At 42.0% G+C, this 24,892-nt stretch overlaps 1 protein-coding gene across 1 annotated transcript in view; it reads left to right on the top strand.

The window, feature by feature from the left end:
- acbd4 (acyl-CoA binding domain containing 4) overlaps positions 1–23,733 on the top strand; it is a 131,947-nt gene extending 108,214 nt beyond the window's left edge. The window contains exons 9-11 of the mRNA XM_034193158.1: positions 6,211–6,422; positions 21,982–22,035; positions 22,927–23,733. Of these exons, the coding sequence (XP_034049049.1) occupies positions 6,211–6,422; positions 21,982–22,035; positions 22,927–23,052 (392 nt within the window). The 3' untranslated portion in view covers positions 23,053–23,733. The remainder of the gene's footprint in view (positions 1–6,210; positions 6,423–21,981; positions 22,036–22,926) is intronic.
- The last annotated feature ends 1,159 nt before the right edge of the window (positions 23,734–24,892 follow it).

The raw sequence follows: 24,892 nt of genomic DNA, 5'->3' as shown, positions 1-24,892 counted from the left end.
GACATGGATGACCTCTAATTTCCTTCTTTTAAACTCAGATAAAACTGAAGTTATTGTACTTGGCCCCACAAATCTTAGAAACATGGTGTCTAACCAGATCCTTACTCTGGATGGTATTACCCTGACCTCTAGTAATACTGTGAGAAATCTTGGAGTCATTTTTGATCAGGATATGTCATTCAAAGCGCATATTAAACAAATATGTAGGACTGCTTTTTTGCATTTACGCAATATCTCTAAAATCAGAAAGGTCTTGTCTCAGAGTGATGCTGAAAAACTAATTCATGCATTTATTTCCTCTAGGCTGGACTATTGTAATTCATTATTATCAGGTTGTCCTAAACGTTCCCTAAAAAGCCTTCAGTTAATTCAAAATGCTGCAGCTAGAGTACTGACGGGGACTAGAAGGAGAGAGCATATCTCACCCATATTGGCCTCTCTTCATTGGCTTCCTGTTAATTCTAGAATAGAATTTAAAATTCTTCTTCTTACTTATAAGGTTTTGAATAATCAGGTCCCATCTTATCTTAGGGACCTCGTAGTACCATATCACCCTAATAGAGCGCTTCGCTCTCAGACTGCAGGCTTACTTGTAGTTCCTAGGGTTTGTAAGAGTAGAATGGGAGGCAGAGCCTTCAGCTTTCAGGCTCCTCTCCTGTGGAACCAGCTCCCAATTCAGATCAGGGAGACAGACACCCTCTCTACTTTTAAGATTAGGCTTAAAACTTTCCTTTTTGCTAAAGCTTATAGTTAGGGCTGGATCAGGTGACCCTGAACCATCCCTTAGTTATGCTGCTATAGACGTAGACTGCTGGGGGGTTCCCATGATGCACTGTTCTTTCTCTTTTTGCTCTGTATGCACCACTCTGCATTTAATCATTAGTGATCGATCTCTGCTCCCCTCCACAGCATGTCTTTTTCCTGGTTCGCTCCCTCAGCCCCAACCAGTCCCAGCTCAACCCTCCCTGAGCCTGGTTCTGCTGGAGGTTTCTTCCTGTTAAAAGGGAGTTTTTCCTTCCCACTGTAGCCAAGTGCTTGCTCACAGGGGGTCGTTTTGACCGTTGGGGTTTTACAGAATTATTGTATGGCCTTGCCTTACAATATAAAGCGCCTTGGGGCAACTGTTTGTTGTGATTTGGCGCTATATAAAAAAAAAATTGATTGATTGACACAATTAAACCCCGCTGCACCGCATTCAGTTTCATTGCTGCAGTATGCCGAAGAAGGACAGTGACACCAAGTCAGCTAAAAGTCTTGTTCCAGTGCTCCTCAGCGCGCTGCTGCAGGTGTTCCACCTGCTTCATGTGCCTGATGTTTGGGAAAACGAGCGAGACGAGAGCCGTGTGGAGCCACACATCTGGCTCTCTCCATCTCCTCCTCCTCTCTGCGTCACTCCATGGTACAGAGCCCAACTAAGCATGCAGTCACAAAGTTCTTCTGCTTCTGCTGCTGGATTTTGAGGAGCAAACTGGAGCGGTCTGAATTGTTCAGCAGCTGACGGTTGGATGAATATGGGCGTCTGTGTGGAGACAATTTGCCTCATTCAAAACGTGACAGAATTTAACGATGTGCTGTTACGCGCAATAGCGCGCAACAATGCAGAACATTATTCTTGACCGTGTGTAATGGTTCCTGATAATTCTCCAGCACCACGTGCCATTAATCGTAACGCATGGTAACAGGTTGCAGCAGTTCCTGAGGACACTTGACACCTCTGCTATGAATTATCACATTTGTGATCAGCAGCCAAGAATGTGTACTTCATGGCATTCGTGACTTGTCGTCGTTAAGTGTAAACGCAGCATAAGAGAGGTCGATATACTACAGTACAACTTAGATACTGAAAAATCATGATTACGTTCATTTTCATGACAGTAAAAAGGAGAAACACAATCATATTGTCATTTTTGTTGAAAATGAAGGGGGGACACTTGCTAACGGGACTCAATTACTTTCAGCTTGCATTTCAAACTGAGTCGGGTCACACTTAAAGCATTCGTTTTACGAGCGATCGCGATGGCGTCACTCTTCATCTTTAGCAGTCATCAGGCTCCAGCGATAAAATACAATTAGCAGTCAGGCTCCTTTTAAGCAAATATGAATAAATGTCTGTTCCAAACAGCAAAACGTCCTGCCAACAACTGACACCATCAACTAAAGACCTAAATGAACATCTGTTCCTACATCTGTTCCACCACATAGCAGAGAAAAGGAACGTAAACAATAACTCCTAAATGCCGCGGCGAGCTGATTGACACTGAACTCAGCTTTTTTGTTGGCCCAGTGTCATTGACTTTGGGAAATGTTCCACATACAAAGGAAAACCACAACAGAGTCTGCAGTGCGTTAATGGGCTTCAGTTGTCCCATCCAGCTGTGATAATCCATTGGTAATTATTAAATGACAAACCAGAACAGCGGACACCACGTTGTGTACACAGACTCAAATAAAATCCTGTGTTTCAGTTGATCATGAAAAGGAGTTGTTCCAAACACTTAGGCTAATACACTGAGGAAAATAAGTATTTGAACACCCTGTGATTTTGCAAGTTCTCCCACTTAGAAATCGTGGAGGGGTCTGAAATTTTCATCTTAGGTGCATGTCCACTGTGAGAGACATAATCTAAAAAAAAAATCCAGAAATCACAATGTATGATTTTTTTTTTTTTTTTAATAATTTATTTGTATGTTACTGCTGCAAATAAGTATTTGAATACCTACCAACCAGCAAGAATTCTGGCTCACACAGACCTGTTAATTTTTCTTTAAGAAGACCTCTTATTCTGCACTCTTTACCTGTATTAATTGCACCTGTTTGAACTTGTTACCTGTATAAAAGACACCTGTTCACACACTCAGTCAATCACACTCCAACCTGTCCACCATAGCCGAGACCAAAGAGCTGTCTAAGGACACCAGGGACAAAACTGTAGACCTGCACAAGGCTGGGATGGACTACAGGACAACAGGCAAGCAGCTTGGTAGAAGACAACAACTGTTATGATTATTTATTAGAAAGTGGAAGAAACACAAGATGACTGTCAATCTCCCTCGGTCTGGGATTCCATGCAAGATCTCACTTTGTGGGGTAAGGATGATTCTGAGAAAGCTCAGAACTATACAGGAGGACCTGGTCAATGACCTGAAGAGAGCTGGGACCACAGTCACAAAGATTACATTAGTAAGACATGATGCTGTCATGGTTTAAAATCCTGCAGGGCAGCAAGGTCCCCCTGCACAAGCCAGCACATGTCCAGGCCCATTTGAAGTTCACCAGTGACCATCTGGATGATCCAGGGGAGACATGGGAGAAGGTCATGTGGTCAGATGAGACCAGAATAGAGCTTTTTGGAATCAACTCCACTTACCATGTTTAGAGGATGAGAACAACCCTAAGAAAACCATCCCAACCGTGAAGCATGGGGGTGGAAACATCATACTCTGGGGCTGCTCTTCTGCAAAGGGGACAGGACGACTGCACCATATCGAAGGGAGGATGAATGGGGTCATGTATTGAGAGATTTTGGCAAATAACCTCCTTCCCTCAGTAAGAGCATTGAAGATGGGTCATGGCTGGGTCTTCCAGCATGACAGTGACCCCAAACACACAGCCAGGGCAACTAAGGAGGGGCTCTGTAAGAAGCATTTCAAGGTCCTGGAGTGGCCTGGCCAGTCTCTAGACCTGAACTCAATAGAAAATCTTTGGAGGGAGTTGAAACTCCAAACCTGAAAGATCTAAAGAAGATCTGTATGGAGGAGTGGACCAAACTCCCTGCTGCAGTGTGTGAAAACCTGGTGAAAAACTACAGGAAACATCTGACCTCTGTAATTGCAAACAAAGGCTACTGTACCAAATATTACCATTGATTTTCACAGGTGTTCAAATGCTTATTTGCAGCAGTAACATGCAAATAAATTATTTTAAAAAAAATCATACATTATGATTTCTGGATTTTTTTTTTTTTTTTTGCGCGGCACTGCACTCAACTTGTTTAAATCCTGTATGGCCGATAGGAATTTTTCTGTTATGATTGGTGACCTCACCTCATCAAATGAGGAGAGCTCATGGTTTTGTGGAGTGCCACAGGGTTCTATTCTTGAACCTATTGTTTTTTTTTTTGTACATGCTGCCTTTTGGACTTTTAGGGTCAGTCATAGCCAAGCACAATCTGCCCTTTCATTCGCAGATGATCTGCAAATCTACTGTACGAGTATCTGGACAGAATGTGATGGGGAATTTAGTCTAGATCCGGGACAATTTTTAACCCAGACACATAGATTCCTCACTCAGCTTCTCTGATACTGCAATCAGAGCATCCAATTGGGAGGCCTTGTGACTTGTACTTGGGTGTGACTTATACACCAAAAAATCATTTGTTTGTTTGTTCTTCATAGTAATAATTAGAGTAGCTATTTATATAGGACTTTCACCGGAATCAAAGCACTAAAAAATAAACTCCAATAATAAAAGAATACATGTCAATAATAAGAAGTACACTTCAACAGTGCACAAAAATCCCAAATTAATGAGCTGATAATACTGGAAAAATGTGCGACTTTATAATATGATGCAACTTGTATATACAGTAGTGTTCAGAATAATAGTAGTGCAATGTGACTAAAAAGATTAATCCAGGTTTTGAGTATATTTCTTATTGTTACATGGGAAACAAGGTACCAGTAGATTCAATAGATTCTCACAAATCCAACAAGACCAAGCATTCATGATATGCACACTCTTAAGGCTATGAAATTGGGCTATTAGTAAAAAAGTAGAAAAGGGGGTGTTCACAATAATAGTAGCATCTGCTGTTGACGCTACAAACTCAAAACTATTATGTTCAAACTGCTTTTTTAGCAATCCTGTACATCACTAAACTAGTATTTAGTTGTATAACCACAGTTTTTCATGATTTCTTCACATCTGCGAGGCAATAATTTTGTTGGTTTGGAATCAAGATTTTGCTCATTTACTAGTGTTCTTGGAGTCATTGTCTTGTTGAAACACCCATTTCAAGGGCATGTCCTCTTCAGCATAAGGCAACATGACCTCTTCAAGTATTTTGACATATCCAAACTGATCCATGATACCTGGTATGTGATATATAGGCCCAACACCATAGTAGGAGAAACATGCCCATATCATGATGCTTGCACCACCATGCTTCACTGTCTTCACTGTGAACTGTGGCTTGAATTCAGAGTTTGGGGGTCGTCTCACAAACTGTCTGCGGCCCTTGGACCCAAAAAGAACAATTTTACTCTCATCAGTCCACAAAATATTCCTCCATTTCTCTTTAGGCCAGTTGGTGTGTTCTTTGGCAAATTGTAACCTCTTCTGCACATGTCTTTTATTTAACAGAGGGACTTTGCGGGGGATTCTTGCAAATAAATTAGCTTCACACAGGTGTCTTCTAAGTGTTGCAGCACTTACAGGTAACTCCAGACTGTCTTTGATCATCCTGGAGCTGATCAATGGGTAAGCCTTTGCCATTCTGGTTATTCTTCTATCAATTTTGATGGTTGTTTTCCGTTTTCTTCTGCGCGTCTCTGTTTTTTTTTTTTTTTTTTTGTCCATTTTAAAGCATTGGAGATCATTGTAGATGAACGGCCTATAATTTTTTGCACCTGCATATAAGTTTTCCCCTCTCCAATCAACTTTTTAATCAAACTACGCTGTTCTTCTGAACAATGTTTTGAACGTCCCATTTTCCTCAGGCTTTCAAAGAGAAAAGCATGTTCAACAGGTGCTGACTTCATCCTTAAATAGGGGACACCTGATTCACACCTGTTTGTTCCACAAAATTGACGAACTCACTGACTGAATGCCACACTACTATTATTGTGAACACCCCCTTTTCTACTTTTTTTTTTTACTAATAGCCCAATTTCATAGCCTTAAGAGTGTGCATATCATGAATGCTTGGCCTTGTTGGATTTGTGAGAATCTACTGAATCTACTGGTACCTTGTTTCCCATGTAACAATAAGAAATATACTCAAAACCTGGATTAATCTTTTTAGTCACATAGCACTACTGAACTTCTGAACACGACTGTAGATTTTTCCTCTTCAAGAGGCCTGTTTTAACAGGTGTGACTTATACTTCAAAAATATGGTAATTTAACTGTTCTGCGACATTGATTAGTTCATAAGCTTGGTATTGATTGAAGCTGATCATACAATTTATTTTTTATTTTTTTAATCCATAGGTGGTGCTGCTCAAGGCAGTGCAAGACGGCGCCCTCCTCTCGTTGGCAGTGGAGCTGGGCAAGGGGGAGGTGGTGGTTCAGAGGGTGGCCCTGAGAGGCTGTATGATGCCCAGCTGCAGCAGCAGATCATTGTAGCCCTACGGAGACTCCAAGAGGACATGAGAAGTGTCATGAAAAGGCTGGATGTGGTGGAGAGGCTTGCTGGCGCACGTGTAAGTACACCATATTGCCACACTTGCAACAGTCATTCTGTTTTCTCAAGACCTGAGGGTTCTTGGATCTGATGCTGAGATCTTCAGGTTCCTGGTTAGATTTGCAAAGGTGAAAAACATGAAGGTTTGAGAAGCCGCTCGGATTGGTGGGATTTGTTCTGAGGTTCTTCAGGCAAGTGGAGATGTTGTTTTTCTGGCATTGCATGTGTCTTTGTTACATTTAGGCACCCAGGAACCATCCCAGAAACATTTTATTGTCCATTCCTGGTGGGATCCCCCCCAATCCTGTTGAATGATCTGCAGGATCTGGTTTAGTTTGTCTGATTAGTGTTGGGAAAATATAGAAAATATGTTCATTACAGTGGGGTATTAAGACGGACTCCACAAAACAGGATTCCCTCAAAGAGAAATGAAACAATTTTACATCCTTGACCTTATTTAAAGGTGTTTTATAATTCAACTTTTCATTTAGGACAAAAATGACAGGGGTGGTAGCCAATCAGTTAAGTACACTTTTTTCCAGAGTGGAAGGTTCCTAGTTCAAGGCCACCCCTACCCATTCTCCTTGTACAACCCCAATTCCAGTGAAGTTGGGATGTTGTGTGAAATGTAACTAAAAACAGAATACAATGATTTGCAAATCCTCTTTAACCTATATTCAATTGAATACACCACAAAGACAAGATATATATATATATTTTTTTTTAGAAGCATATGTTTATTGAGTATAACAGCTTACAACAACTACAAAAACAGTATTTAATACACTGAACAAGGCATATACCAACCAAACTATAAAACTATAAAATATTCCACTCCCCCCACCCCAAAGGTAACTTAAAAATCAATAAATAAATAAAATGAAAGAGAAAATAAATAAATAAGTGGATAACGACATTACATCATCATGCACAGCTTAATGTTACATTTAAGGTATCAACAGTTAGGGACATGTCACCTTTAAGTTTCCAGAGTTTCTTCAACTTCACAGTTCTCTAAAAATGCAAGAAAGGGATTCCAGATCTCTTTAAATTTGGCTGATTTCTTTTTTAGTGTATATGTTAACTTTTGGAGGACAAGGCACGACGATAGTTCTTTCAGCCAACGACCAACAGAAGGTCTCCTAGTGTCTTTCCAGCAAAGAGAGATCAAACGTCTAGCCTGTGCTAAACATAAGTCCGTGAGTTTCTTCTCTTTGCTGTTTAGCATACAGTCCTTTGGATATAAGTTAAGAATACAGAGTGCAGGGCAGTCGGGTACTGGATTCCAGGTCATCTGAGAAATGCAGTTTAGAACTTCATTCCAGAAATTTCGTATCTCAGGACAGTCCCATAAGCAGTGAAGTAAAGTGCCCTTTTCAACATTGCATTTAACACAGGTATCAGGAATATTTGGATTCATCTTATTCAATTTATCTGGAGTAATATAAGTTCTCATAATCCAATTATATTGAATCAGTCTAAGGTGGGTATTTAGTGTTAGAAGTTGAGCCTTTGAACACACCTCTCTCCAATCCTCCTCTGAGAGGTCTATTTTCAAGTCAGTTGCCCATTGAATTTTCCTGTGTTCAGCAGAGTCTTTATGATTTGTCACCAGTATATTATAAAGTAAGGATATTTGACCCTTGCCAGAACGATTGTTCACTGCTATGTTTTCTAGCAGGGACAAAGGGGGCTGTGTATAAGAGTGCATCCGTGCATAAACAAAACTTCGTAACTGTAGGTATTTAAACAGGTGTGTCTGAGGAATATCATATTCATTTCTGATTTCTTCAAATGAAACTAATTTACCTTCTTTGTATAGATCCATAACTTTGCAAATGCCCTTTGTTGCCCACATTTTAAAACCTTGGTCTTTTCTGCCAGGAATGAAGTTATCATTCCCCCATATTGGTGAGAAGCCTGAAAACATAGTGGATTCATCAAGAAGTGATTGCACATTGTGCCAGATGTTAATTGTGTTCCTCACAAAAGGGTTATCAGTAAGCCGATTCAATTTTTTGACAGAGGCAGAGTACAAGTAAGTGTCAAGTCGCAGGCCTTTAGTGCAAGTACTTTCAAGTTGTACCCAAGGTAGGTAAGGTTCAGGCGAGAACCAGTGTATTGCAGCTTTAATTTGAGCAGCCCAGAAGTACCATTGTAAATTGGGTAATTGTAACCCTCCTCTCTCATATGGCAGGTAAAGAAGTGACATTCTCAACCTTGCCCTTCTGTTATTCCAAATAAATTTTGTAAATAGTTGTTTCATTTTAGAGAAGAACTGTGATGGAGGGGGTAAAGGGATCGATTGAAATAGATATAAAAACTTTGGTAGTATATTCATCTTGATTACGTTTATACGCCCCAATAAAGAGACTGGCAATGTTGACCAACTATTCATGGATTCAGTTACTATGGAGATCACAGAGTCATAGTTACAGGTTACTAAATCTTTAATGGTTGGGGTGATAGTGATACCCAGATATTTAAATCCATTTATTGCATTATTGAAAGGGTGTTTTATTACTGAATTTATCTGCTCCTGTTTGTTCAAAAACATGATGGAGGATTTTGTTTCATTTACTTTAAAGCCTGAAAATTTCCCAAATGCGTCAATTAAATTAGTCAGATTAAGAATTGATTGATTTAGGTCTGTTAGAAGTAAGAGGGTGTCATCAGCATACATTACAATGCGATGTTCAGTGTCCGATACTTTTATACCTGAAATTAGGGGGTGTGACCTCACCGCCATCGCAAACGGTTCCATTGCCAAAACAAATAGCAATGGCGAAAGAGGGCACCCCTGACGGGTACCTCTTGTGAATTTGAAAGGGGGTGATATTATGTAATTGGTGGAGACCTCTACCGTTGGGTCGGTATAAAGCGTCTCGATCCATTTTCGGAGGTAATTGCCAATCCCAAAACGGGATAACACATCAAATAAGTAACTCCACTCCACTCTATCAAATGCTTTTTCAGCATCTAAAGACAGAATGGCGGTGTCAGGGGTTCCCTCCCTCGCATGTATCAAGTTCAGCACCCTTCTGACATTGTGAAAGGCTTGACGGTTCTTCACAAAACCATTCTGATCTGGGTTGATGACAGTTGGGAGCACCGGTTCCAGTCGTCTAGCCATTACTTTAGCAATAATCTTGGCGTCTGTATTAAGCAGTGAAATGGGCCTATATGAAGCGCAGTTGGTAGGGGACTTATTGGGTTTCAAAATGAGTGTTATCAGCGCATTTCTCAGGAAATCCGGGAGACGACCCTGTTGGAAGGACTCCTCATACATAGCTAAAAGAGGTTCAATGAGTTTATCTTTAAATATCTTGTAAATGTCAATAGGGAGAGCATCGGGGCCTGCAGCTCTACCTCCCCTCATATTATTAATAGCATCAACAATTTCTGGAGCATCTAGTTTCTTATCCATATGCCCTTTAAAGTCATCTGGTATGGAAGGGATATGAAGATCGTTCAGGAATTCAGTTTGTGTATCCAAATTTTCTGAGGATTCGGCTGTATATAACACTTTATAATAAGTGGAAAAGGTATCATTAATTTCCTGAGGGTCTGTTGTTATTGTTCCACTCTGAGTTTGAATTGCGGTAATTGCCCTGTCTGCATCCAATTTCTTTATTCTCCAGGACAACAATCTCCCGGGTTTTTCACCTTGATCATAGTAACTCTGTTTGAGCCTAATTAAACTGTTTTCTGCTTTCAATGTAGATAATTCCTCATATTGGGCTTTAAGTAGCCTTAATTCTTGTTTTATTTTTATGGAGTCATCCAAAAAGGTCTCTCTCTCCAGTTGTCTAATTTTATGGTCAAGCTCATTCATTTTCAATTTATATTTGTTTGTATTTGAACTGGTATAGGAAATGATCATACCTCGGATGTATGCCTTAAAGGTCTCCCATCTGACAATAGCGGAAGTCTCATCCGTATTTGTAATAAAGAACAAGTCAATTTGTGTCTCTAAGAATTGCAGGAAATTTGAATCGGAAAGCCATCTGGGATGAAATCTCCATCTAAGAGTGCCTTTAACAACTCCTTGGGCCCTATACAAAAGTGAAATAGGAGAGTGGTCTGACAGTAGTATGCTGTTTATAATTACATTTAATCACGGAGGAGAACATTGAGTTGGAAATTAGAAAATAATCTATCCGTGAGTATGACTTAAATCTAAAAGAGTAGCAAGAAAATTCTAGCTTATCTGAGTTTAACCTCCTCCAGGGGTCACACAAGTTCAAATCCTTTATGTACTGTAACAGCTTCTTCCTACTTTGTGAGAGAGAAAACTGACCCACCTTTCGTCAAAAAAGTGACAGCTGCCAATCAAAATCGACTGTCACTAAGCCCCGCCCCCTCTATGACGTCATAGCCAATCAGAATTGATGACGTCACTATGCCCCGCCCCCTAGTCCCGCCCCCAAGCCCCGCCCCTTATGACGTCACAGCCAATCATAATCGATGACGTCATTATGCCCCGCCCCTAAGCCTCGCCCCTAGTCCCGCCTCCGAGCCCCCGCCCCTTATGACGTCACATCCAATCAGAGTCGATGACGTCAGTATGTCCCGCCCCTAAGCCCCGCCCCCCGGCTCCTCCCCTAGTTCCGCCCCTGGCTCCTCCCCTAGCCCCACCCCCAAGCTCCTCCCCTAACCCCGGCCAAGCACCGCCTCCAAGCCATACCTCCCCTCCCACCCAGGGTCTAATATTTTAATGTCATTTTATTTCATGAATTAAAGAATGATTAAAAATACCTAGATCTTTTTAATGTATTAAAGAATTAACTAATTCTGAAATAATTAAACATAAATCAGTGTCTATTATTTAATGCCCCTTTAATATTTTTAATTCTTAAATTATTACGTTTCCTTTTCTGTTTTTTAATTCGTAAATTAAAGAAGGGGAACAAATAGCCGTCTCTCGGCTGTAAGTCTTTGCAGCAAGACGGTCAAATACCCACGCATAGAGCCGCTCGCGGAAACATGACCCCACGGCTGTAAAACCTGTTGCAGACGCTGTGTCTGTGTGTGTGCGTGTGTGTGTGTGTGCGTGTGTGTGCGTGTGTGTGTGTGTGTGGCGGGACACCCGCTGAGCGGAGATGCTGCCCCGAGGTGATGAACCCGAAGAACAATAAACAATGCTCCTTATCACTCACGCCAAAGGATGTTTCAATCAACAATGCTCCTTCTCACTCACGCCAAATGGTGTTTCTTTTAAGATATTACCCGATCATCATGGTGCGCGGGACACCCGCTGATCGGAGATGCCGCCCAGAGGTGATGAAGGCGGAAAAAACAAAGTTTCTTCTCCGTCACTCCCGGCAGGGTGGCTGGGTGTCAGGCCAGATGGTATTTTTAGAGCAAAAGGTACCAGTAAGTGTTTTTCACAAAAAACCTCGTTTGAAAAACAATTTACCCTTTTCAACAATATTATAGGAAAGAACACAGACTGTATAAGGTTTAGAATATGTGCTTTATTACATTCATTAAAGTCACACACACAGAGAAAAAAGCAATTGTTCATGTTTATTAAACACAGCATACGTGAAGGAAAACATTAAGAAAAAAGTATTTGGTCCACTTACATGAAGAAAAAAAGTATACGTTCATGTTTATTAAACACAACATACGTGAAGGAAAACATTAAGAAAAAAGTACTTGTTCCAGTTACCTGAAGAAAAAAGCATATTTTCATGGTTATTAAACACAAATTTGGTCCACTTACATGAAGAAAAAAGCATACGTCCATGTTTATTAAAGGGTAACCATCAGGCTGTCGCCGTAAATTAGCTGATAGATGATTATTGTGTCTCCAGCTGCGTATAATAATCTCAAGTCTGCTCAGTGCCACTTTTCTAAGGCAACAAGTTCGCATATTTTTTTTTGTAAAGTCAACTTATATTTTACACATTTTGGGATTCAAACATCAAATCCTTATCTCAACACTTCACGGTAACGTTCACATGCCAGCAGTTTGGATGTTAAGTCCTAAATCTAAACATTTTCTTTGCTCACTTGTATCGCTGCAAGTTCCTGCTTTACCACCTCATTCTGACCAAGAAACATCTGAAGTGGGTCAAAAAAATAACTGAAACTGTTCTTGAAAGCAGCTTTCTCCTGGTTAGTTTTTAATACACCCTGAAGACATCAAGATTCTCTGATCAGATTTCTTGGGAGACTTTCCAAAAGGGAGACATGTATTGTTTTAATATGAAAATCAGCCGTCAGCATTTTATGTCAAGTGTTCCCTGAAAATCACAGATAACTGAATGACGGAGAACTGAAGCAACAACTTTGAAGTTTCAAATAAAACAGGGTTCATCAGCATTTTTTGGTTTATCAGAATCTGAATCAGAACAGCTTTTAATGGCCAAGTATCCACAGAATACATGGAATTTGACTTTGGTTTGAGCCGCACTCTCTCTGTACACTGTAAATACATGCAAACATACAAACGAATTAAGTTAACCAGACTCAGTTTTCAAGCTGTAGCTTCAAGAAAATTAAGTTGACCTGAATATGATGAATGAACAAAACTATTTTGAGAATTAAGCCGTCACTTGCTGGATGCTCACAGTAAATACATTACTGTAATTTAATTTTTTCAGTACAGCAAAATAAACAAGTTACTGTAATCTAGATTTTAAGTGTATTTGAGTACTGCACACTCGCAATAATTAAGGTAATCAAATCTGCTTCAAGACAACATAAATTACTTTGTAAGGCAGCAAGTTTGCATTTTTTGATTATTTTCATTTTTAGTAAAGTCATCTTATTATTTTTTACAGTGTAAGGCATGTAGACATACCCTAAACAGCGAATAATCCGCAGTAAAAATTGTACAACGTGTTTTTAAAAACCGCTTGTAATTATGAACAAACTAGTTTAGCTAACAACTGCTACAGAAAGGTGAACATTTATTAAAGTGAATCTGAAATACACGAGTTGACCAACATCAGGAGGGTAAGAGTTCTAATGTTAAAACTCACTGTTGTTACTCCGCTGTTTTATGATTTGTAAAAAGCTGCACCAGGCACTTGAAAGTTGCACATTTCCGACCAATTCTGTCAAAAACATTAACAGCCTGTGAGCCGACACACTGCTGTCAGTGTGACAAGAGGAAAGTGTGTCATGTAGAATCTGTGCATTTGTTCAGAGCGTATAATTATAAATCTCAAGTCGTTTTAACGTGGATAAAGATTTAAATGCGGTTGTTTTGCAGAAGTTCCACTGAAAACACACAGAAGCTGTAATTTTTACAATTCACACGCCGTATCTTTGATAGAAACAGTCGGTGGTCATTTATTGAGAAATCTAACTGGCGGAGGGTTTTATGCTTTAAACGCTTATTTGGTTGTGAAAAGCTCCACAAAAACTTCTACTTTTCGAGCTGATGCTGACTGTTTGCATAAATTTTTGGCTGAGTGGGGAAATGTCTGACATTATATAGCCAATATGTTTTTTCTTACTTTATGGCCCTTTAAAAACTTTAGTCATATTACTAAATCATTGTTTTTCTTTTTTTCTTACCTCATGAAGGCGACTCTCTCTCCGGCTCCCCGTGTCGTCTAATAACCCTCTGGGCTTAATTTGTCTTCTTCTTCTCGTTAAACCAGAATAAACTTTTTATGCATCGCAATTATTCTCTCTCAAAAACATTCATTAATACCAGTCCAAAATATCCTCGAACCTCCGGGCATCTTGCAGGAGCGACGGTCACGTCTCGCCACAAACTGAAAGAAAAGATGCGACTTATTAAATATTTAGCCTACACTTTAAAAAAAAAACGTCATGATGTGATTTTTTTCTTCTTACCATGTAACACGAGTCCGTCCCCGCGGCGCCCTGTTGACGGTTCGACAGACCTCCGTCGGTTAGAACACACCATCTCCGCGTTATTAACCTGTATTTTTAATATAAATGAGATTTCAGAGGGTTTACTATCTCTGCTGCTGTGTCTGGGGGAAAAAACTTGATTAAACAGCGTTAAATAAACTCCTAACAGAATATCCACAAACTGTAACACAGATCATACTTATTAATGAAATATTTACACTTTAAAAAGTTATGAGCTGATTTTCTTACGTCATACAGGAGAGTCTGTCCCTGGTGCGTCGTGTCGTCTAAATGATCCTCGGGGGTTAATTTGTCAGGCCGAATTGTTCTGATCCATCAGAATAAACTTTTCTCACCGTGGGGCTCTATATCTAACAAAAAAACATCATTTAAAAATGTTTTTACCGCCGAGGATCTTTTTTAAAAAAAAAAAACAGAAGCATTTCTATCAAAAGATTACTTAAATCACTTGCCGTGAAAGACTTTCGCACTCTGAAGAAAAAGAAAACTTCATTCCGAGAGAATGAACGTCTGCTCCGGTCAGCGGCTGGAATGAAGGAAAAACACTGCAGCAGGAGGCGGGACAGAAAACTGGACCAGCCTCCCTGGACCAGCCTCCAAAAAAAGCTCATTACCCACAGGTATCAGGTTTTATGGTGGACCCAAAAAACACACGTAATCATCGATCAGGGGATTTAGCCTGACACCTCGGACCGAGGGACACAGCAGGACCTCATAAAAATATTGCTTCAAACGGGACCTGTGACGCTGGTCCGGTTTGTCAAAAGAGGTGCGCTAAACACCCCAAATACACACACACACACACTTTTAAGAGCAAATATCCCCAGACCCGCGCGTGTAGTGGTCCCATACTATGAACAAAAGTGGATGGATAGCAAAGTCATGACGGATAATACAGAAATAGTGGACCTTTTAATAGTTGCACTAAAAGAATAAAACGCTACTCACAGGAGAATTAGTTTTCCCAGCTTCAGCCTGTCTTATTCCAGACATGTCAGAAACCACATGAACAAAACATCTACATATCTTTAACACCAAAGAGATTTAAATATATCCGTACATACATATGTACATACTCATATTTTTTCCCATTTCTATTTCCATGTTTCCGTTTTGTGAATATTTACAAATAAAATAAAGGTCACTGCGTGTATTAAATATATATCAGCGCCACCGGGGCGTCATACCAAGATGTGCTGTCTTTATACACAGAAAATACTATCGCAAACCATGATCTGGTTTCTGATTTTGTGAAAAGATATCGTAATTGCCTTAAGAAAAGGGGTAATACCTCCTGTATCCAGCTACAAGGACCTTCGCACACTTTTAAATGCTGTGACAGCTTGTGTTAACCTTTGATCCTAATTTTTTTTTAATGTTTTTTCACGTGAAAATGTAACCCCTGTCTTGGGACAACCTCCCGATCATACCTTTTAAAGTTTATCACGTTTGCACGCTTTAAAACATTGTTATTAAGTACAGAAAGAAGTGTTAATCTTTGATCCTAAATTTTTTTAATGTTTTTTTTCACCTGAAAATGGGTTGGATGTGTGAGAGCGGCCTTCCGATCATACCTTTAAAGTTTTACCGCGTTTGGATAATTTAAAACGTCGTTATTAAGCGCAGAAAGAAGCGTTGACCTTTGACCTTGAATTTTTTATGCGCGTTTTTTTGTGAAAAAATGCTTCTGGTGTGTTGAGAACGCTCTCCCAATCATACCTTTAAAGTTTTACCGCGTGTGGACACGTTTAAAAATTGTCACGGCTCGTGTTAATCTTTGATCCTAAAATTTTTTAATGTTTTTTTTGCCTGAAAACGGACCGGATGTGTTGAGAGCGGCCTCCCGATCATACCTTTAAAGTTTTATCGCGTATGCACGCGTTTAAATATTGTCCCTCACATAAAACATGTTCAAGCTAAAATATCTAAAAATATTTCTAGTACCCTCAACAAAGCAAAAATATTTATTGAATTACAAAGCTCTACATATTTTATATCATTCACTTGTTTCGCCATATCTGAATTACTGCGTGGACGTTTGAGGCAACATTTACAAATCCTCACTTCGACCATTACCTTTATGATACCTTGTCAGTATTCATGACAGCCAATTAAGCAGTGTCTTTACTATAACCTTGATTAGCAATTTTAATGCGTATTCTTTATTCTATACAACATATAGCCTATTGAAATGATGTAAACTAAGGTGCAGCAATACAAATTCTATGGAAAAGAAGAGACTTACATGATTAATTATAACATTTATTAAAATAAGGGCTTACTTTCATCAATCAGCAACTCCGTCACTACATAAACGGAAAGTTCACCCCTTAAAAGTCAAAATTCAGCCAAAAGAGGGGCACCTATTCTCGTTTTGAGCTTCTCACAAACCTTCATGCGCTGCGTCTCCTGGAACTCACCGTGGAAGAATATGAAGAGCTATTGTGGAATACTTTCGAGCAAAACTGCTGACAAAGATGTTCAGATGGTTCTCGCAGGATGCTAAGGTGAAACTCCATGTGGTCCGGCTGCTGATGGTCTATTTCAGAGAGCCCACGGATGGACTTGTCCTTCTTGCAGATGTAAGTTTGTTCCTCTTCTTTCTTAAATTTTTATTGCATTGAATAATATTCTCACAACATGTATATATTTTCTGTACCCTCTCGGGCTGGTATGCGGGGGCCGGGGACCGTCGACGGTCTGCATGGGCCTTAGCCCTCGTCCGGGCCCTCAACAAGGCCGAACGGGCGGTGCGCCACACCCAACGGCATCTTCGCAGGTGGGCCTGGACCGAGGGCACACCGACCTCTCCCTCCACCACGGGAAACAATGGGGGCTGGTACCCCAGACACACCTCAAACGGGGAGAGGCCGGTGGCAGAGGACACCTGGTTGTTATGTGCATACTCGATCCAGGCCAGATGGTCACTCCAGGCTGCCGGGTGCGCAGCGGTCATGCAGCGGAGGGCCTGCTCGAGTTCCTGGTTGGCCCGCTCTGCCTGTCCATTCGTCTGTGGGTGATACCCGGACGAGAGGCTCACGGTGGCCCCCAGTTCTCTCCAGAAACTCCTCCAGACCTGTGAGGAGAACTGAGGACCACGATCCGAGACAATGTCAGTTGGTATCCCATGCAGACGCACGACGTGGTGGACCAGGAGGTCTGCTGTCTCCTGGGCCGTTGGGAGCTTCAGGAGGGCCACGAAGTGGGCCGCCTTGGAGAACCGGTCCACTATCGTGAAGATGGTGGTCATGCCCTGGGACGGCGGGAGGCCCGTGACAAAGTCCAGGCCAATGTGGGACCAGGGGCGGCGAGGCACCGGGAGCTGTTGCAGAAGTCCTTGTGTCTTTGAGTGGTCTGCCTTGCCCCTGGCACAGGTGGTACAGGCCTGAACATATTCCCGGACGTCGGCTTCCATGGACGCCCACCAGAAGCACTGCCGGACCACTGCCACGGTCCTTCGCACCCCTGGGTGACAGGAGAGCTTGGACCCGTGACAGAAGTCCAGGACTGCAGCTCTGGCCTCTGGTGGGATGTAGAGGCGGTTCTTCGGGCCCATGCCTGGGTCCGGGCTCCGTGCCAGGGCCTCCCGGACGGTCTTCTCCATGTCCCAGGTGAGGGTGGCCACGATAGTGGACTCAGGTATGATGGATTCTGGCGGATCCGACAGCTCTGTTTTGACTTCGTCTTTGTGTACCCGGGACAAGGCATCCGATCTCTGGTTCTTGGTCCCGGGGCGATAGGTGATCCGGAAGTCAAAACGCCCGAAGAACAATGACCAGCGGGCTTACCTTGGGTTCAGCCGCTTGGCGGTCCTGATATACTCCAGGTTCCGATGGTCTGTGAAAACTGTGAACGGCTCCGAAAGCTCCCTCCAGCAGGTGTCTCCACTCCTCAAGAGCCTCTTTCACCGCAAGGAGCTCTCGATTGCCCACGTCATAGTTCTGCTCTGCTGGGGTCAACCTGCGGGAGAAATAGGCACACGGGTGAAGAACCTTATCGGTCTCTCCGCTCTGGGATAGCACGGCTCCTATCCCTGAGTCAGAGGCGTCCACTTCAACCACAAACTGGCGACTAGGATCGGGCTGCACCAAGACCGGTGCAGTCGAGAACCGGCGTTTCAACTCCCTAAACGCGGCATCGCACCGATCTGACCAAGTGAAGGGAACTTTTGGTGAGGTCAGGGCCGTCAGGGGGCTAACTACCTGACTATACCCCTTAATGAACCTCCTGTAAAAATTTGCGAAGCCGAGGAACTGTTGCAGCTTCCTACGGCTCGTAGGTTGGGGCCAGTCTCTCACCGCTGCGACCTTGGCCGGATCCGGGGCGACGGAGTTGGAGGAGATGATAAACCCCAGGAAGGACAAAGAAGTGCAGTGGAACTCACACTTCTCGCCCTTCACAAACAGCCGGTTCTCCAACAACTGCTGCAGGACCTGACGTACATGCCGTACATGGGTCTCAGGGTCCGGAGAAAAGATGAGTATATCATCCAGGTATACGAAGACAAATTGGTGCAGGAAGTCCCGCAAGACGTCATTAACCAAAGCTTGGAACGTCGCGGGGGCGTTAGTGAGGCCGAACGGCATGACCAGGTACTCAAAATGACCTAATGGGGTGTTAAATGCCGTCTTCCATTCGTCTCCCTTCCGGATCCGAAGTAGGTGGTATGCGTTCCTAAGATCCAACTTTGTGAAGATTTTGGCTCCATGCAGGGGGGTGAACACCGAATCTAATAAAGGCAACGGGTATCGATTGAAAACCGTGACAGTACCTTTCTTGATAGATGAAAAAGAGTTAAAGTTCCACGCCGGCTGCTGCTTTGAAAAGTTCCGACCCTGACCGTGGTCATCCCTGTGTAATCGTGCTAATCGTGGCCAGCCTGCTCTGTCTCCAGATCTTTGATGAACATCTGCACACCTGCAGGATCAGCGAAGATGCGTGTTTTCCCTTCGTGGAAAAGCCTGAGCTTGGCGGGGTAAATGATGCCGTAGTCCACTTTTAGGTCCCGTAGTCGTCGTTTCACGTCATCGAAACGTTTTCTTTTCTTGTGCAGCTCGGTGGAGATGTCCTGAAAGAACATGACCTGGTGGCCTTCGTACACGATCTTGCCCTTCTTTCTTGCCGCTTGCATGACTCGGATTTTGTCGCCAAAGTTTAAAAACTTAATTATCATGACTCGCGGAGCGGAGGATTGTGGAGCGCCTGGCAGTCTATGCGCCCTTTCGATAACCAGTGGGGCAGGGAAGGTCTCGGGTTCCAGGACTTTGGGAAGCCACTTTTCCAAAAAAGCAGCTGCATTTCCCTTTTCAACTTTTTCTGGGAGAGTCACTAGCCTCAGATTTGAACGACGGCTCCTGTTTTCTAGGTCATCCACTTTAGAGGTAAGCTCAGACACCTGTTTCTCCAGCATCGCAATTTTAGTTTTCTCACCAGCCATATTGTCCTCTATATCACCAATACGATCCTCTGCTTGTTCCAGTCTGCATGAAAACTCTTTAAAGTCTGACTTGATTCCGTTAATTGCTGTCAGAACTCCGTCAACTTTGGAGCCAAAATCGTTTTTCAGAGCTGCAATTGCTTCTAAAATCCCCTCCGCTCCAGGAGTCTGCACGATAGCGGTTAGCTTGTTAGCATCTTCCTTTTTCTGGTGGCCCATGGTAGTTTTTGGCGTTTTGGCCGACATGTCTTAGATACAGATACACTTAACTTTAATTTAATGAAGAAAAGCCTTCCCTTCTAACTCAGGATACTTTAGCTTAGCCGATTGCTATGGAGAGCTCGAAAAATGCGACCGCTCAGCTCCGTGCCATAGCCACTCCCAAGACAAGATATTTAATGTTCAAACTGATAAACTTTATTGTTGTTGTGCAAATATTTGCTCATTTTGAAATGGATGCCTGCAACACATTTCAAAAAAGTTGATAAATGCTCAACAGGTGAGTGTCATGATTGGGTATAAAAGGAGCATCCCCAAAAGGCTCAGCTGTTCACAAGCAAAGATGGGGAGACAATCACCACTTTGTGAACAACTGCATGAAAAAATAGTCCAACAGTTTAAAAACAATGTTTCTCAACGTTCACCTGCAAGAAATTTGGGGATTCCATCATCTACAGTCCATAATATAATCAGAAGAATCAGAGCATCTGGAGAACTTTCTACACGTAAGCGGCAAGGCCGAAAACCAACATTAATACCCCTGACCTTTGATCCCTCAGGTGGCACTGCATTAAAAACCGACATCATTATGTAAAGGATCTTACCGTGTGGGCTCAGGAACACTTCAGAAAACCATTGTCAGTTAACACAGTTCGTTGCTACATCTACAAGTGAAAGTTAAAACTCTACCATGCAAAGTGAAAGCCATACATCAACAACATCCAGAAACACTGCCGCCTTCTCTGGGCCCGAGCTCATTTGAAATGGACAGACACAAAGTGGAAAAGTGTGCTGTGGTCTGATGAGTCCACATTTCAAATTGTTTTTGGAAATCATGGATGTCGTGTCCTCCAGACAAAAGAGGAAAAAGACCATCCAGATTGTTACCAGTGCAAAGTTCAAAAGCCAGCATCTGTGATGGCACCATCAATGCTGAAAGGTACATCCAGGTTTTGGAGCAACACATGCTGCCATCCAAGCAACATCTTTTTCAGGGATGTCTCTGTTTATTTCAGCAAGACAATGTCAAGCCACTTTCTGCACGTGTTACAACAACGTGGCTTCGTAGTAAAAGAGTGCAGGTACTAGACTGGCCTGCCTGCAGTCCAGACCTGTCGCCCATTAAAAATGTGTGGTGCATTATGAAGTGCAAAATACGACAATGGAGACCCCGGACTGTTGAACAACTGTAGTCGTACATCAAGCAAGAATTGGAAAGAATTCCACCTACAAAGCTTCAACAATTAGTGTCCTCAGTTCCCAAACGCTTATTGAGTGTTGTTAGAAGGAAAGGTGATGTAACACAGTGGTAAACATACCACTGTCCCAGCTTTTTTGAAACATGTTGCAGGCATCCATTTCAAAATGACCAAATATTTGCACAAAAACAATAAAGTTTATCATTTTGAACATTAAATATCTTGTCTTTGTGGTGTATTCAACTGAATATAGGTTGAAGAGGATTTGCAAATCATTGTATTCTGTTTTTATTTATATTTTACACAACATCCCAACTTAATTGGAATTGGGGTTGTAACAAGTAGTTGCATCAGGAAGATATTCTGCATAAAACTTGTGCCAAATCAGCATGCACATCTGCCTGGGGGCAAGAAGTGACTGATACCATAAAGCGGATCTTTGCAGAGGCACGTGTGCCTGTTTACCTCAGCAAATGTCAGTAAACCTTTTAAAAGGTAGCAAACTGCCCCAGCCTTCAACTCACTTGATGACGGCACTCTGAGGACATTGATACATGCCCGCTGGTTGCCCGGAGAGGCTCATGTGTTTCCACATAGCAAACATTTCTAATAATGCTTTTGGTTCTTCAGTGGTACCAAGCTGTTTGCTACGTAAGGTTTTTAGATTTTCTTGTAGCCTTACAATGTACCGATATTTACCCTGTGACCGTGTTAGCGTTCTAAATCAGCCGTGGACTGATTAGTATTGTTTTTCATTCCATATGAAAAGTTGAACAGTGATATGTCCTTAAATAGGGCCCAGGTTGAAAAATCCCTGGTTCTCCTGAGCTTTCTGTCAGCTCTGTGCTGTTTGTGTGTGACAGGCTCTGGGTCCAGAGTGGAGACCTTGTCTGCAGTGTGGAGCTTCACAGCCTCAGGTAAGACTCACAGATCTCAGCTCTGAGTCTAATTCATCTTCTTCTGCATATGGTCAGTACACTAATGGCTTTTTGGTCTGCTGTGGGTTTTAAACACCAGGTCGGTACACACCGTTACAGAGGACTTTCTGGGATCACCGTTGGTGCACGCACAGCTGTTTCAACCATTACGCTATTTTAATGTGGCTCATTAATTGGCCTTCTGATAGGTCGTATCGCTTTTATTGTGAGGGAACGTCAGCTACGATGGTTTGGCTTTCTGATGTGTTTCCCTACCTATGGTGCAACACGGCGGTGTCTCAGTAAAGAGGCACCGACAGGGATTTTGTGCGCCATGAAAAGAAATCTTACTGTGCCACCCCCATATTATTTTGTTGGTATTATAATTGTATTAGGGGCTTCGCTGGGCCCCTAGAATCCTTCTCCTTATTCTCCCCTTTTCGGCACCCCTGCTAAGTATTGAGGACCCCATTAACTGGACAATGGCCTTGTCCAGTTAATGGGGTCCTCAAGCGGATGCATGGTTCTTCTCAAGCAGTTAGGATGGACCAGATGTCCAAAATCCTGGAACAATGGGCCACTCACTTCACTTGGGAGTGGAAAGATCTTGACAGACTCGGTCAATCACCAGACCTTAACCAAACTGAGCACATTTCACTTTATGAGGAGAAACCTCAAAAATATAACAACTGAAAGCAGCTGCTGGAAAAGCAGAACTAAAGAAGAAACAAGCAACTTGATGATATCAGTTGTTCCATTATTTGAGGGTTCAGGTGAAACCTGAGGAGTGTTCTGTTTAATGAATGATCTGGCATCAGTACAAACACTGACTGGCCATTTGTTGTCCATGTTACTGAGGCTCTGCTCTTCACCTCTTTGTTTTTCTCTCAGGAGAAGTGCTGGCCATTTGATGTGGGCGGTGGGACGGTCCTCCTCCTGCTCCTCTGGCCATTTGTAGCTCAGGTGCTGGTGTATCTGCTGAGGAAAGACCAAAGGAAAGGTCGCACATCTTTATGAAGCAGACCCCATGGACATTTGTGTTTGAAGGTGCAGTGACGCGTTCAGCCTGTAGGAGGCACCGTTCCTCACAGCACTGTGGGTTGTGGACATTGATAAATATGAGCATCACTCCAGCAGATGGACGTGCAGCACATGCACAATGTGCAGAACCCACCTCCACTAATTAGAAGTTTGAATACTTGAATGGTTGTGCTTTTTTTTGTTGCAGAAAGACATTTTTCAGAGACCAACAGTAATTTGGAACTCACAATCCTGTCTGTACAAGTTAAAGAAAGTGTTCATATTGTAATTATTGGAGGGAAAATTAGATTGTGATATAGTAAATTAATAATCTTGTAATGCTGCAGGCTGGTCCAGCTGTGGTCAGATGGTTACCTGCACTCATCATGGGCAGCAACCCACCCACTGTTCCACCTACATCATCTTTTATGAAAAACTACTTGTTTGCTTTGTTCGTGGTCTCTCATAAGATGGAGCCCCTGTGTTGACTACATCTGTGAGAACCCAGTCCTCATTTCACCGAGATTTTGAATAAATTTAATCTGAGAAATAGATTGATATTATAGTTTGTAAGGGACTGTATTACAATGAGTGGTGCACAGTTCCACTAATCCACTAATTATCGAAGCTAATGTTTTCATTATCAGATTAACTTCCCAGATAACTTTGAAAACCATCATTGGACCAATTACCTTCCGATAAGTTTTGGTCCGATAATTTTTAGACCGCTAACATATTTTTTGCAGGTGTGGTGAACAAAGCTTAACAGTTACAAACATTTATTAAGTCTAAAATCAGTTGAGTACCTTAAATGTTAAATGTTTTGTAGTAGATATGCAGTTCTATTCTCTGCAAACAGAGGAGAGCTGGTTCTAGAAGAAACCGCTCTATCCTCTGCAGGCAAAGAAGAACTGGTCACAGAAAAGAAAAACTCATTTCTTTTGACCCCATACTGATACGCTGGCAATATCACCCAAGTCATCCAGAGGCATATAGTTTTAACTTGTGGTTAAAATTTTAACCCAACTAATTTCGGGCAAGTTATTTAAATTAAAGTCACGTCTGAAGTTTTATAAAGTGAAAATATCAGATATATGTTTTAGTTTTAAAGTAATGCACTAATTTTGAAGGTTTTAGTGTGGACATGCTGTGTCCAGTGCATTATGGCTTGTTTTGTGTTTGTAGAGTTGAGCTTAGCTCCTCTCAGTTGCTTCACTGCTGCAAAATATGTAGTAAACAGGAGCTTCCAGCAGTGAGCAGGTTGCACAAAGACAGAAGTGCTGACTCATTGTTTGTGTCTGTGGTCGCCTTTGATGCTACCAGAAGCAATCGTTGTGTTAAAACTCAAAATCAGCTTGTTAGTAGTTGTAAGTGTATTGGAAGCAATACTGAAAGTTATCGGTTATCTGTAGCTTCCGATAAATTTTTGGGTGGTTTATCGGTTTAGCTTTATAAAAGATAACTTTTCAGTTAGCTGATTAGCTGTTATCGAGGCTAACTTTTGGTTAGCTGTGCCACCACTGATTACAGTTAAACCTGGGGCAAGTTATTTCAGCCTGTATGTATAAGTTTGACTGTGTGGATGACAAAAGATCCAAAAGAAATTTAAACTTGTCCATCCAGTTCATGTTTTTATACAGTCCGTAATGATGCACGCTGCACAGTCAGACAAAGAAGGACCTTTATTGTCATTATACATATATATAACAAAATTTGTCCTCTGCATTTAACTGTCCTAATTACAGTTAGATGGGAAGCAACAGTCTGGTGCCCAGGAACCAACTCCAGATGTAGAGACGCTGCCTTAGTCTTAGGAGAAAGGCGCAGACTCTAAATA

The sequence above is a fragment of the Thalassophryne amazonica genome, chromosome 18, assembly GCF_902500255.1.
Source record: "Thalassophryne amazonica chromosome 18, fThaAma1.1, whole genome shotgun sequence".
Taxonomy (NCBI): domain Eukaryota; kingdom Metazoa; phylum Chordata; class Actinopteri; order Batrachoidiformes; family Batrachoididae; genus Thalassophryne; species Thalassophryne amazonica.
Note: the sequence above shows the minus strand (reverse complement) of the source record. Positions and strands in the feature narration are given on the sequence as shown.